General features: G+C 37.1%; 2 protein-coding genes across 2 annotated transcripts in view; one reads left to right on the forward strand and one right to left on the reverse strand.

Moving 5' to 3' along the window:
• The window catches only part of castor2 (cytosolic arginine sensor for mTORC1 subunit 2), a 42,953-nt gene extending 37,623 nt beyond the window's left edge, over positions 1-5,330 (forward strand). The window contains exons 7-9 of the mRNA XM_034114157.1: positions 1,153-1,235; positions 1,463-1,557; positions 3,040-5,330. Of these exons, the coding sequence (XP_033970048.1) occupies positions 1,153-1,235; positions 1,463-1,557; positions 3,040-3,102 (241 nt within the window). The 3' untranslated portion in view covers positions 3,103-5,330. The remainder of the gene's footprint in view (positions 1-1,152; positions 1,236-1,462; positions 1,558-3,039) is intronic.
• A 5,081-nt stretch (positions 5,331-10,411) lies between these two features.
• rcc1l (RCC1 like) overlaps positions 10,412-12,455 on the reverse strand; it is a 19,509-nt gene continuing 17,465 nt past the window's right edge. Inside the window, exon 12 of the mRNA XM_034114136.1 lies at positions 10,412-11,676. Within this exon, the coding sequence (XP_033970027.1) occupies positions 11,599-11,676 (78 nt within the window). The 3' untranslated portion in view covers positions 10,412-11,598. The remainder of the gene's footprint in view (positions 11,677-12,455) is intronic.

Raw genomic sequence — 12,455 nt, forward strand, 5'->3', positions numbered from 1 at the left:
CAAATTATTATTTGTATTTGTTTTAAAGTTCAATAAATTGAAGTCAATGAATAATCGTATTTAATAATCGTGATCTCAATTATTGACCCAAATAATCGTGATTATGATTTTTGCCATAATCGCACAGCCCTACAGTGGACTCCTACAATCCTGGACGATATGGAAGAAGACATGTTTTTCTGAAGAATGACTCAAAAATAAAGAGTCAATGAAGCATACATAAAAATAACATGTTTTTCTGTAGTTAAATTGTCCTTGACAACAAATCCACTTGTGTTGGGTCTATTGATGACTTAAAGGTCCCATGTCATGGCCATTTCTACTGATCATAATTCCATTGTTGAGGTCTACAAGAATAGATTTACATTGTTCAATGTTCCAAACTCACATTGGTTTCTCATACAGCATCTCTGTATAGTATGTGTATTCACTCTCTGTCCTAAACGCCTTGTTGGAGCTCCTGCCCCCCCCCACCCTCCCTGTCAGCCCACTGTGCTCTGATTGGTCAGCTCGCCCACTCTGATGAGTCCACCACCGTTACAGCGGAACATTGAACAGTGATTATGTATTACAATGGCGTTAGTTAGCAACCAGGAAATGACACCAGTAATGACAAACAGATGACTGCGTGGGGTCTGGGTGCCGTGTTGGTGGGACGTTGCAGGGCTCGCTGCTCCGCCCTTTGAGGCTCGAGGAGCGGACAGTGTGAGCTGGATTACTGGTGTCGTTTCCTGGTTGCTGCGAGACAGCGAGACACCGAGGAACTCAGCCTGAGCACATACAGTACACTCACAGCCAGGCTGATCGCCACACACTCACAGCCTGAGAACAGATAAGGTTGATCGAGTGTGTGTGTGTGTGAGGAGCTCCACGGATTGGTCCATTTGGTCGTCGTTACGTCACTGTGACCAGGAAGAAAAAAATGGTAAAAGAAAAATCTCCAACGAGGTGTTCTGGGGCAGCATAGACGGGTCTTTTCTGTGTTAGAGTTTTACTCGCTACAGGGTGTACTTTGAGGGTTTGTGACTCTGCAGACCGTTTACATGCAGAAGAACCTACATAACAACAAGGGGACGGGTAAGAACCAGAAAAGCATGTCATGGGACCTTTAAGGCTTATTTAATAATTGTTTTTCCCTTTGTTCTCTTCAAGGTTTCCAAACAATGTCCTCTTCACCAGTGCTTCTGGGGAGCTCTGGAAAATGGTGCGCATCGGGGGGCAACCTTTAGGATTCGGTGAGTTTTATTTGTGGAAAGAAGATTTTTTTAATTTTCTATCCAATGTTTTTCACCTCCAAAAAAATACTGAGGTAAAAAAAACACTGATTTAAGTAACGAGCTAAGATATTGGAAAGGTGAGGTTGTGAGAACCACTGCTTTACTGTCTCTGTAAGTGTGTATTAATTGTACACACTTATCACTTTTAATAATCAGAAATATGGCAAATGATTGTTTTCCTACAGATGAGTGCGGCATCGTGGCTCAAATATCTGAACCTCTGGCAACGGCTGACATTCCTGCTTACTACATAAGTACCTTCAAGTTCGACCACGCCCTGGTAAGAGATTCACTCAATGCAGTGAATGTAATCAATACTGTGTATCTCCTGTGGAGCTGCATCAATAAGTACATTAACCTATAAGTAGAGAGAGAGAGACAATAACTATTTGACAACTACTTAATTGTTTTTTAAGCAATATGTCAACATTTGGATGGTTTTAGGTTCTGAAATGTTAGGATTTGGTGTTTTTTGTTGTCTTACACTATAAAAAATATAATATTTTTGGATTGTGGCATTGATTTTAGAAAGGTTTTAGATATTTACTTAGTACAAGTAAGTAATACTGACTTTTAAAAACAACTTGAATTGCTCAGGGTTAAGAACACTTTTGCAAAATCTGTGTGACATTAAAATTAGAGGAACTAGGTCAATTTAAAAAAAAAAAAAGTATCTTAATTAATAAAATGTCAAAGTCAGAAAACATTTATTCATAAAATCATACTCCCAATTTTCTAGCGATTTTTTGTATTACTTAATTTTTATCTAAAAGATTTTAATACCAATATAACTTTAAATTAAATGTATTAATTCAATGAATTTAAGACTTTTTAAATATCCTGGGACCTCTGGATTATCATTAGTTGTAGACCTGAAGTTAAAGGGGACCTATCATGCAAAATGCACTTTTTTACGTCTTTTATACATAAACACGTGTCCCCGGTGTGTCAGGGAACTCACGCAGCGTCAGGAAATAAAACCCTCTCTCTTTTCCTCCGTACCCAAATCTCTAAAAACGGGGGAACAACGGAGCTGATCCAGATTTGCGTCCGATATGACGTAATATCTGAAATGTGGACCCACGGCCCAATCAGAAAGTTGCTATCAGAAACAATGCCCGACTGTTTTGGACGTAATATGGTCGGTGTTTACATTAGCATCGCTAACACTCAGAGCTAACCTGTACTGGAGAGCATGTGTGTGAAGAAGCAGGAAATAAAAAGGAACTCACCTTGTGGTATAACCGGCAAGAGAGAAAGCCTTTGAGCTCCATACTGTTTCAGAAACAATCCTTGATAATCCATGATATGGCGTTTCATCACGGCAGTATTTAGTTTAGACAGTAGCTGCCGGGTCCCGCATGAGCTCAGACCCCTCCTTTTTTATTTTTTTTAAAGCTTTATACCCCAAATCAGCACTTTTGAAACAGGAAGTGAAATAGAGGGATATGAGGCATGGCTAGAATGGGTGATCTGTTTGGTATTTTGAGCAAAACACTTAATAGACACATATGCATATATATTTTTATATATCTGAGACCTATGCTATTGCCTAAAAATACCATGATAGGTGACCTTTAAATTCTGTATGATTGCTATTTTTGATAAATAATTAATTAACCTTTCATGCAGAAATAGTGAAACTTTTTCAAAGGTTCTCTGATTTCATGCTTTTTTGCTTTAAAATATCATATGAACTACATCATGTTGGCTATTTGTTCGACACAAAACCATAACAATAAACTTGGTGTGTGTGTTCCAGGTTCCTGAAGAGAACATCCAGAGTGTGATTGGAGCTCTGCGGACCAAGAGCACGGCACAGTGAAGGAAACCAGTGGAAGTTTAAAAAAAAAAAAAAAAAAAATGATTTCAAGTCATTTCGTTCAAACGTTTATCCATGAAGTGCCCGGAGCTGATCTGCTGTGGATCGGCTCCGAAAAGGAAGGAACCGGAAGCACGGGACGGTGTTAGAGATACCTTTGGTACTCGGCTATTTTCTTTAAACCCCCTCCTCCTGGCACAGGAAACACTCCCTTTAGTTTACCAGACTGAACATCTCTCTCTCTCTGAAGCTGCTTCTTCATGAGCGCCATACTGTATTAGTTACGTGGAAAAATGACGAATAATGTACTCTCAAAAAAAGCAAAAGGAATATTTGATATTTTATCAAAGCTCTCAATATTTCTAAGGTCATTTCTCAGTGCCATGATGTTTGAATGCCTAAACAGATGCCTTTGTCAGAATATTTTACATGTGTGCAATTGTAGGAGACATTTTTCTGACCGATGACACAGCGCCTGGTTTAGAAATACGGTGTGTTTTGTTGCTTTTAGTAGCTTTTAATTACAGCGAAGATCTTACTGATGGAGTCCCTTGTTTAAATTTAAATTCTGGGTTTGCTGGAGCATGAAGTGAGTCCAAGGCCTTGATGAGGAAATTATAATTTTAGCATTTTTAATGTGCAGTCACACTGTGAGCAACCTGGTTGATGTGTCACTCAAAATGAGCAGATTGTATCCCCATATTTAAATAAAAACCACAACTTTTTATATATTATTTGGCTTGAAAGCACAATGTTTGAGGCATTAATCAATGACTTCAGAGTCGGTTGTTTTTATTACATTTTATTTAAAAAGGTGAACATTTAATTAATAGGGAAATTAAGTTGACAAACTAAAGAAGCTATTTTTCCCTTTTTTAGAGACATTGAAAGTCTACAGAAAAGGGAACCTCACTGATGTTTACCTGACTTTTCTGGTTTAATTTGCAGTATTCAATTAAATGTTTTCAAATATATATATAGGCCCAATTCCCTCAAATTCAAGGACCCAACACTTTAGGTTGACACGGATTAATTAATTAATAATACATTTTATAATGTGAAGGAAGGAGATGGCTTTCCAGAAGTTCACTGATAACAGTTCAAAAGAGAGACCCTTGAATGTTTGATCCCTTCGCTATAGGGCTGGATAAACCACTTCAATTTCTATTATTGCATAAAATATATACATTCAAGCCCTTTCAATAACCTAAATCTATTTATGTCTACCTTCAAAAACATTTTCTCATTCTTTCATAGATTTCAAGATACTATTCCTGGTATAGACACCTCTCGTATCGTGTTGCTCACGGTGTGACCCCGCGGTGATATAAAGTGCAATGATAAATGTTTGCATCTACAGTAGTGATAAATTACTGAGCCACTTTGTACTAGAATAACGACATAAAAATAAGCTATTGAAGGAGCCCTGGTTTCCATGTTGGCGTCTTATCGTTTTTCCAACCCAGTTTATACTCAACTACGCCCACTTCTGCAAGACGAAAGCATCGACGTGGCGTTAGAGCGGCGTTTTCATCCAGATACCTGAGTACCTTTTTCAAAGTAGATTGATGGAAATAGCCATTTTTTAATATGAAAGAAGAGTAAATGTTAATTAATCCTTTAATACTAATTGACAATGGATTTAAGAATACTTCAGTCATGTTAAAATGCCATCTTTTATTGTTATTTTATGTTTTTATTACTATTCTTTTATTTCATTTATTCATTTTTTTTATTTTTTACATTTCTCTTACGTTCTCTTCGTACATCCATTGCTCAGTCGTGCAGAAGTGGGCGTAGTTCAATCTAAACTGGTTGGAAAAAATGATGGATGTGTCCAATGTTGGCGATGAAGCTGCCCCCCCCCCCCAGTCTGCACTTTAATGCAGGCCGATGAACACAGGCCTGCTGTACTGATGTGAAAAAACAGGGGAGGGCTATTTACTGTCAGGAAAGACCCTGTTCTGATTTCTGTTGGTCTTAAGCATTTGGTGATAATGTTTTTATTTCCTTTTATTTCACACCACCTTGTACCTAACAACAAACCTTTCTTCTGCTCAGATTCGATTAGCAGAACCTCTGTATTTATCAGTGTTAAAAACCGGAGGAAGGGGACATTTCTTCTGATTACATTTGAAAGTTTAAAAGCGTTTCATTTTGGAGCTTCTTGTGTGAAAAACTTAAAAATAAACAAGCTTTTTTTTTTCTTTTTGGAGATCTGGTTTCACCAATGTGTCGTTTTTTATTTTTGCTGTCTTTACGTAACAACGGGGGATTGTACTCTCACTGTTATTTGCTCTCAGTGTGTGTTTTAAATCAATAAACCGGGGACATCTCTGCACAATGTGGTCCTCAGAGCATATCAATTAACTGTAAATCTGATTTCTTTGTCCAATTTTGTAGTATTTTGACTTTAAAGTTGTAAAAATAATACTTTACAGATTGACTTAATGTCATTTATTTGTTAATTTAATGCAAAAAAAGATAACTACCAGTAAGATACAAGTGTTTGTAGTTCAAATATCATCATCGGGTATATTGAACCTAGCAAAGAAGTGTTTTTTGGTTGTATTGCTTTCATTAGTAAATCATATTTGACATTTATTCTTTAAAAACCTATATATTCTCACTAAAATACCCATTTGGCTTTTTTCTGGAAATTCACACGAGGTGTACACCTATAGCTAAGTAATTATTATGATTATTTGTCATCCAAATTGTAACTTTGACATGTAACACTTGAAAAATAAGACACTATAGATTGATGAGGATCATGGGGATACAAATAATTACTAGTCGAAATATCATTGAGTGTATTGAACTGTATTGAGTGTATTGAACTGAGCGAGGAAGTGTTTTTGGTTTAATTGCTTTCATTAGTAAATCAAGAGATATACACCTGTAGTTATGTAATTGTAATGATTCTTCTACGTAAAAAAATCACACTTTTTCTGCACACACCTGACCTTCTGTTGCCGTCTCCCCCACTGAACTGCAGTGATTCACTTCCTCCACTCCGGCCTGCAGCACATGGACGACAGCAGGAGAGACTGCAGGTGTATCAGCTGTCTGTATTATTTGACCTAAGTAAACAAAGCAGAGAACATGCAGCCAGCTCCTTGTAGCCTCCACATGCCATCTTTTTCTCTGCTTCAGCTCACCTCAGCACACATAGGAGCAGGAGGAGGTGGTGGAGAGTTCAGCTGCAGAAACACTATGCAAAGCCAGGATAAAGGAGATGGACGTTAGTGTTCTCCTTTGTCTTGATTATCTTCATTCTTACATAATCTTCTACAGCTTAACGGCTCACTGACTTGCATGGTTTTGCAGTATGTAAGCAAATACATTTATATAACAGGGGTGGGAATCACCCATAGACTGTATATCACCAGAGGACAGATGATACTTGTAACGATAAAATATTCTGGCGATTTTATGATATGCTGTTAGTAGTTTAGTTTAGTTTATATAGCCTTATATTCAACTGCCAAATCAACCAGTTTATCAACATCCATGTTATCTAATCAAACATATTCATGACTTATTTCTTAATTCTGAACTATATTACTGAAAAAGCAACTTTAAACAAATATTCATAGTTTATATGTAATAAAAAATGACTTGGCATAAGGAATAAATAGTTTAAATAATAAGCTAAAAGTAATGGCTAAACAGTTAAAAAAGTTAGTAATAGATAAACAGTTGAAGTAGTAAGCTATAAATTCGCTTTGGTAATGAATACACAATTCAAATATTTAGCTAAAACTTAGGGAAGAAAGTTGAATTAGTTAGCTTAAATTATTGGATAAACACATGAAATAGTCAGATTAAGGTAATGGAAAAACAAACCTGAAAAACGTAGCTTAAAGAAAGCTAAAACTGTTAAAATAATAACCTAAAAAGTAATGGATTCACTTTTGGAAAAGTTAGCTAAAAGCAAGGGATAAACAGTTGAAGATACTTGAACGGACAAAGAGTAAAACAAAACAGTTTTTTAACAGTTAGCGAAATGTTACGAAATGTTATGAACAAACTGTTAAAAAGGTTAGTTTAAACCAATGGAATATCAGGAGAAAAGGCTAGCAAAAAGTCACAGTTGAAATAGTGAGCTAAACGTAATGGTTTAAAAAAAATAGTAGCTCCAAATTAGCGACAAACGGTGCTAATCGTTAGCTAAAGGTTAGCAACAAACTGTTGAAAAAGTCAGCTTAAACCAATGGATTAGCAGTAGAAAAAGCTAGTTAAAGGTTATTAGCTGTTGAAATAGTGAGCTAAAAGTTAGCAACAAAACGTTATAGCTTAAAGGTGGTGTAGGTAAGTTTGAGAAACCGGCTCGAGATACACTTTTTGTTATATTCATATGGAATGCTCTTAACATCCCGATAGCAATGAATATTTTAAGTGCTTTGACAAAAAATCCATAAAAACATTTAATCTGTGGAAACCGTAGTACTGTAAAAAGCACGACCAATCATCTGAGCCGGCCCGGCTAAAATAACTGGATGGCCTACCTGCCTGTCAGCCTTCCATCTGTGCACAAACTTATCTCGTGCCCTCATTGGTCATGTGCGCGTTCGTGTGTGTTGGAGGAGGGGCTCTGTAAGGAAGTGGCAGATTTTTTCCGGCTGTGTATTTTCAAATTCTAGCGCACTCGAGCTGGTTTCTCCAAAATTACCTACCTTAAAGCGATGGATAAACAGTAAACTAACGGACATTCTAACAGATGTTGCCATGGCAACTAAACTCTTACCCTCTTACCACAGGCTTACCCAGATGCATAGTTGGATAGCTTTTCTACCTCACTTGAAGACAATCTTATTATCAACCGTCTGATTCTTAACTTAGTTTCAGCTACTAATGTTTCCTTTGCCTACATACCTATATATACAAAAGTAGGGCTATGACTTGTCTATTCAAGATATTTGTACCACCAAGTTAACATGTTGGCCAAAAATCTCTAGCAAGTGCCTGGGTCAATATCACTATAAAGCAGTGTTTCTCAAAGTGGGGGGCGCGCAGAGGCATGACAGGGACCAGGAGGAAAAATGGTTAGAACAAAAATAAAAAAATAATTCATAATTTGGAAAATTATTGATTCGAAAATAATATGATATACAGTACAGTACAAGTACGTCTGGGTCTCTGTGTTTATTCAAGCTCGGCGCTGTGTGTGTGTGGAACGAGCCATTTTGTGTGCGAGCGAGAGAGAGAGAGAGAGAGAGAGAGAGAGAAGAGAGAGAGAGGAGAGAGAGGAGAGAGAGAGAGAGTAGAGGAGAGAGAGAGAGAGAGAGAGAGAGAGAGAGAGAGAGAGAGAGAGAGAGAAGGAGAGAGAGAGAGAGAGCACCGGTACCGGAGATCGTTGTTGTTAGCTTCTGGTGCTAGCGAGCTACGCTAACGGATATAAGGAGCTTTTTCCACAACAAGGTGGAGGAGAGTCCTCTCCTGGCTCAGGCTCAGTGAACTAAAGGACTCTCATTACGTGACTATTTGTGTTGGGGGGGGCCCGACTTTTTTTTTTCTCCAGAAAAAGTTTGAGAACCACTGCTATAAAGTAACTTTGGTGTCCCCATCAGAATCACTCAGTTATCATGAAAATGTAGCAGAATAATGAAACTCTGAGGTCTTATTATAAAAGGCCAAACATTTACACACATATCAGTACAATGATGAGTCTCTTGAAATGCGTTTCCTTCATTTTATACCTTATTTTTTCAGTGGATGTACGTGATTTTGGCATGTCCCACACACTACTCTGCTAACTAAAGTGTGTGTATTAAGTGGTTAAATCATACTACATTTTTTTTTAAAGTATACGGTTTTATTGTCCACAACGAGTTATTTGATAAAACGAGTCATTTTGATCATGTATATTCTATTTTCATAATAATATTGAATATTTTGCATGTGTCCCTGACATTTGCTGTCCACCCTGTCATTAAGGGGTAACTGCCCCCCTGTTTTCAGTGACATCACTACCACCATTTTGTCTTTCCTCAATGGAGGCTGAGACATTGGCTAGTTGCAAAGTAGCCTACGTTTTTTAACTTATATTTCGTAATTGTAATCATATTATGTGTGTAGTTGGATGTTGTCAAGCTTAACATCTCCACTCTGTCATCATAGTGAAATGTCAATTAATATAAAAACCTTTCAGAAATTCAAAATATATTTGTTAAACACCTTGCTAACTGAATCATGTTGCTAACTGAAGGTCCACCATGTGCTCATTAAATGCTAATATTAGCCAAAAATGTCCACCCTGTCATTGTCCACCCTGTCAGCAAGCCTTCCATGACAGGGTGGACATGGTACAAATAGTTTGCCTTAATTTCATTTGTATTCAAATACGTTTTCCATTAACTGAAATATATTGTTGAGAAAGGGACTATCGCTTTCTGAAAATGTACATTTTATAATCCCTATATAATTACAATGTATTAAATCTTTGAATTGTGTCCATGACAGGGTGGATACATTTAGCTGTTTTCATACTTGCAGTTCATTTATAAAAAGTGTGGGAGCTTGACCAACTTCCATTTCTAACAGCATAACGTATATTTAATACAATGAATATGAAATTCAATGGAAAATCTCAGATTTCTTTTTTGGAAATGGGGAAGTCTCAAATGCACCGTATGGTGATATTGACTCGCCTACAAAACAGCCAGAGGAAATTGTGGTTTTCTTTTTACAAACTGTCCCATGTGTTGTCTGATCCAGCTTCACACCTTGATCAAAAGTGTACTTTATGTGTTATGCTCACTCAGTAGTTTTGTCATAAATACATTTCCGTGCTCTCTGAGGGGCCCTCCAGTTGTCACAATGATTAATGGCCCCACAAAACATGAACTCAGTGGGGAGGGTCCTGCAACAACATCAGCGCCTGCAGACCCTGCACACACTCTCTGTACTGTAAGAAACATCCTTCATCTGATACTGTCACTACATTATAGTTAAGGTTACCATCTATATCAGCTTCAAATCTGTCCCAAATGCCTGTACAGAAATTGGGAAAATGATACTAATTCAGTGTTTATTAAAAAGCTAAATGGATGCTGTTAAAAAACTAGACACATTTATTTTTGATATAGCATAGCAATGGGATTTCTCCACTGCAAACTATCACTGTGGGAAAAGTGGGTTCATTTTCTGGAACATCCAGACTGGGAAACAACATTTAACACTTTATGTCCATTGTTAAAATCACTACATGTCAAGGTTACCATGTCGATCAGCTTCAGATCTGTCCAAAATGCCTGTACAGAAATTGTGAAAAAGGGCAGTTGTGATTAATTTATTAAAGCAAAATTGATGCTGGTAAAAAAACAACATATTTATTTTGATATAGCATATTTTCTGCATTGCATGTTGTGTTTTTAATGGCAAACTATCACTGTGAGAATAGTGGGTTCATTTTCTGAAACATCCAGACGGCACAACATAAGTCAAGTTATATGCACACACTATTGATGACACACAGACCGATCATGTTGTAAAATTGATTTTCCAAGATGAGCTTCTCCCAGGCGGAGGAGGGCCTTCAGCTCTATTTGCAGCTGGCAGTAAGGAAATACTTTTTGTGTGCATTATTTTTGCCGTAGCTAGCTTTTACAAATGGAACAATGTTTAACAAATATGTCGCTGGTCTGCAGAGTGCTACAACATATCATTTGAGGCGCATAAGGCTTTTTGTTTCGCAGTGGTTTAGTACATTTTTCTCAGTTTCTTACATTTTACAGAATTTATCACATTTAAACTGTTTTCTTAAAGGTCTGTGTTTTGTTTTTATGTTGACCTTACATGTCTGCCTCATGTTGTAATTGTATTCATGTTTCTGTGGTCTTAATTTTAACTTTTGTTCGTTCTTGTGAAGCACTTTGTGAATTATATTACTGTGAAAGGTGCGATACTAAATAAACGTATTATTATTATTATTAAAGAAAGCTAATCCTGTTAATTTCAACTTGGCCTTCTACAAAATAAAACCTTAATTGTTATCAGATCTGCAGCTACAAACTTTAGCATCAAATAATCTTTTAATTTCATCGTTTAAATCAATAAAATGTCAGAAAATACAGAAAAATTCCAATCCCAGTCTCCTTCAAAGGTCTTGCTTTGTCGAATCAACCTTAAGATGTTCAGTTCACAATCACACAACACAGAGAAAAAGCAGTGAATCCTCACATGCTGTTATGGCAGAATTGTTCACATTCTTTCTCTGTTTTGCTTGGCTGAATCGATTCATCGTTTCAGCTCCAGAAATAAAACAAATCTCTCCTTTGAAGCGTTTCCCAGATGACCTTCATGCAGGGTAAAGAGAGTCGTGTCGGTGACAGTTTGGTGCAGAATCGACCGCCGTGAACTCGGCTTGACGTCACGGGGACACGAGGGTTCGTCGCCTGTGGAGAGCAGCTGGCTTCAAGACTCCAGCGTGGCCCCCGATCGGCTCCCTGAGGGGCCCCGCGGGGGGTCAAACATCCAAACCTTTCATCCAGGAGCTCACAGGAGGGACTTCACCAGCGCCACCATGTGATCAACACCACACACTACGTCCACCACCTGACCAGGTACAGTCACCTGATGGGAAATCACACAAAAACAGTTAAAAAAGGGGACGAAGTTTGAGTGAAATCATACATTTTTCTTTTATTTGGTTCAGGTTGATTGCTTTTTTTAACCTTCATCTTTGTGCGAGTTGCAAATACATTTAATTTTGATTGCTTAATATGTGTGGATCTTATAAAAAAAACTGATTAAAGACTATTGTCCACTAATTCCACATGTCATCTTACTGTACGCTGATTGTTTTATGTCATTTGTCATTTGTTTTATTGCTTTTGTTTAAGGTTGCTTACCATTAAAACGCATGCATTTTTATAATTGGAGCAACTGTTAATGCTGATTATGCATTTAAAAAAGGTTTGGAGGTATTCTTTTGTATATTTTAAGTATTATTAGATTATTTATTGGAGTATCTAGATCAAATAATGAAAACATTGTCATCAGATACATTGTGTTGCCAATTACAAAAGTTGTCAAATTCAGTAACTGCATATATTTCACAGTAATCTGACCCAACCGACCCAAGGATCACACAAACACTCCAATCCTGATCAAATGTCTTGAGTTGAGTTGCTAATAGCGAGGCTTATATCACAAATCATTTCGTTGGTGAGATTTGTAGACCCTTCCCGCACATTTTACCCAGAACATTTTTCTTTTTGATAAAGAAACACAAAGACTATTACCAAATATAGTGTCTTTTTAAACATTGTGTTCAGATGACTTTATTACAAGCCTTTCAAAAGGACTTAGGATGATAAGAATCTGCTTTTTATTATCTAATCTTAACACAT

This window comes from Trematomus bernacchii, unplaced genomic scaffold (assembly GCF_902827165.1).
Source record: "Trematomus bernacchii unplaced genomic scaffold, fTreBer1.1, whole genome shotgun sequence".
NCBI lineage: Eukaryota > Metazoa > Chordata > Actinopteri > Perciformes > Nototheniidae > Trematomus > Trematomus bernacchii.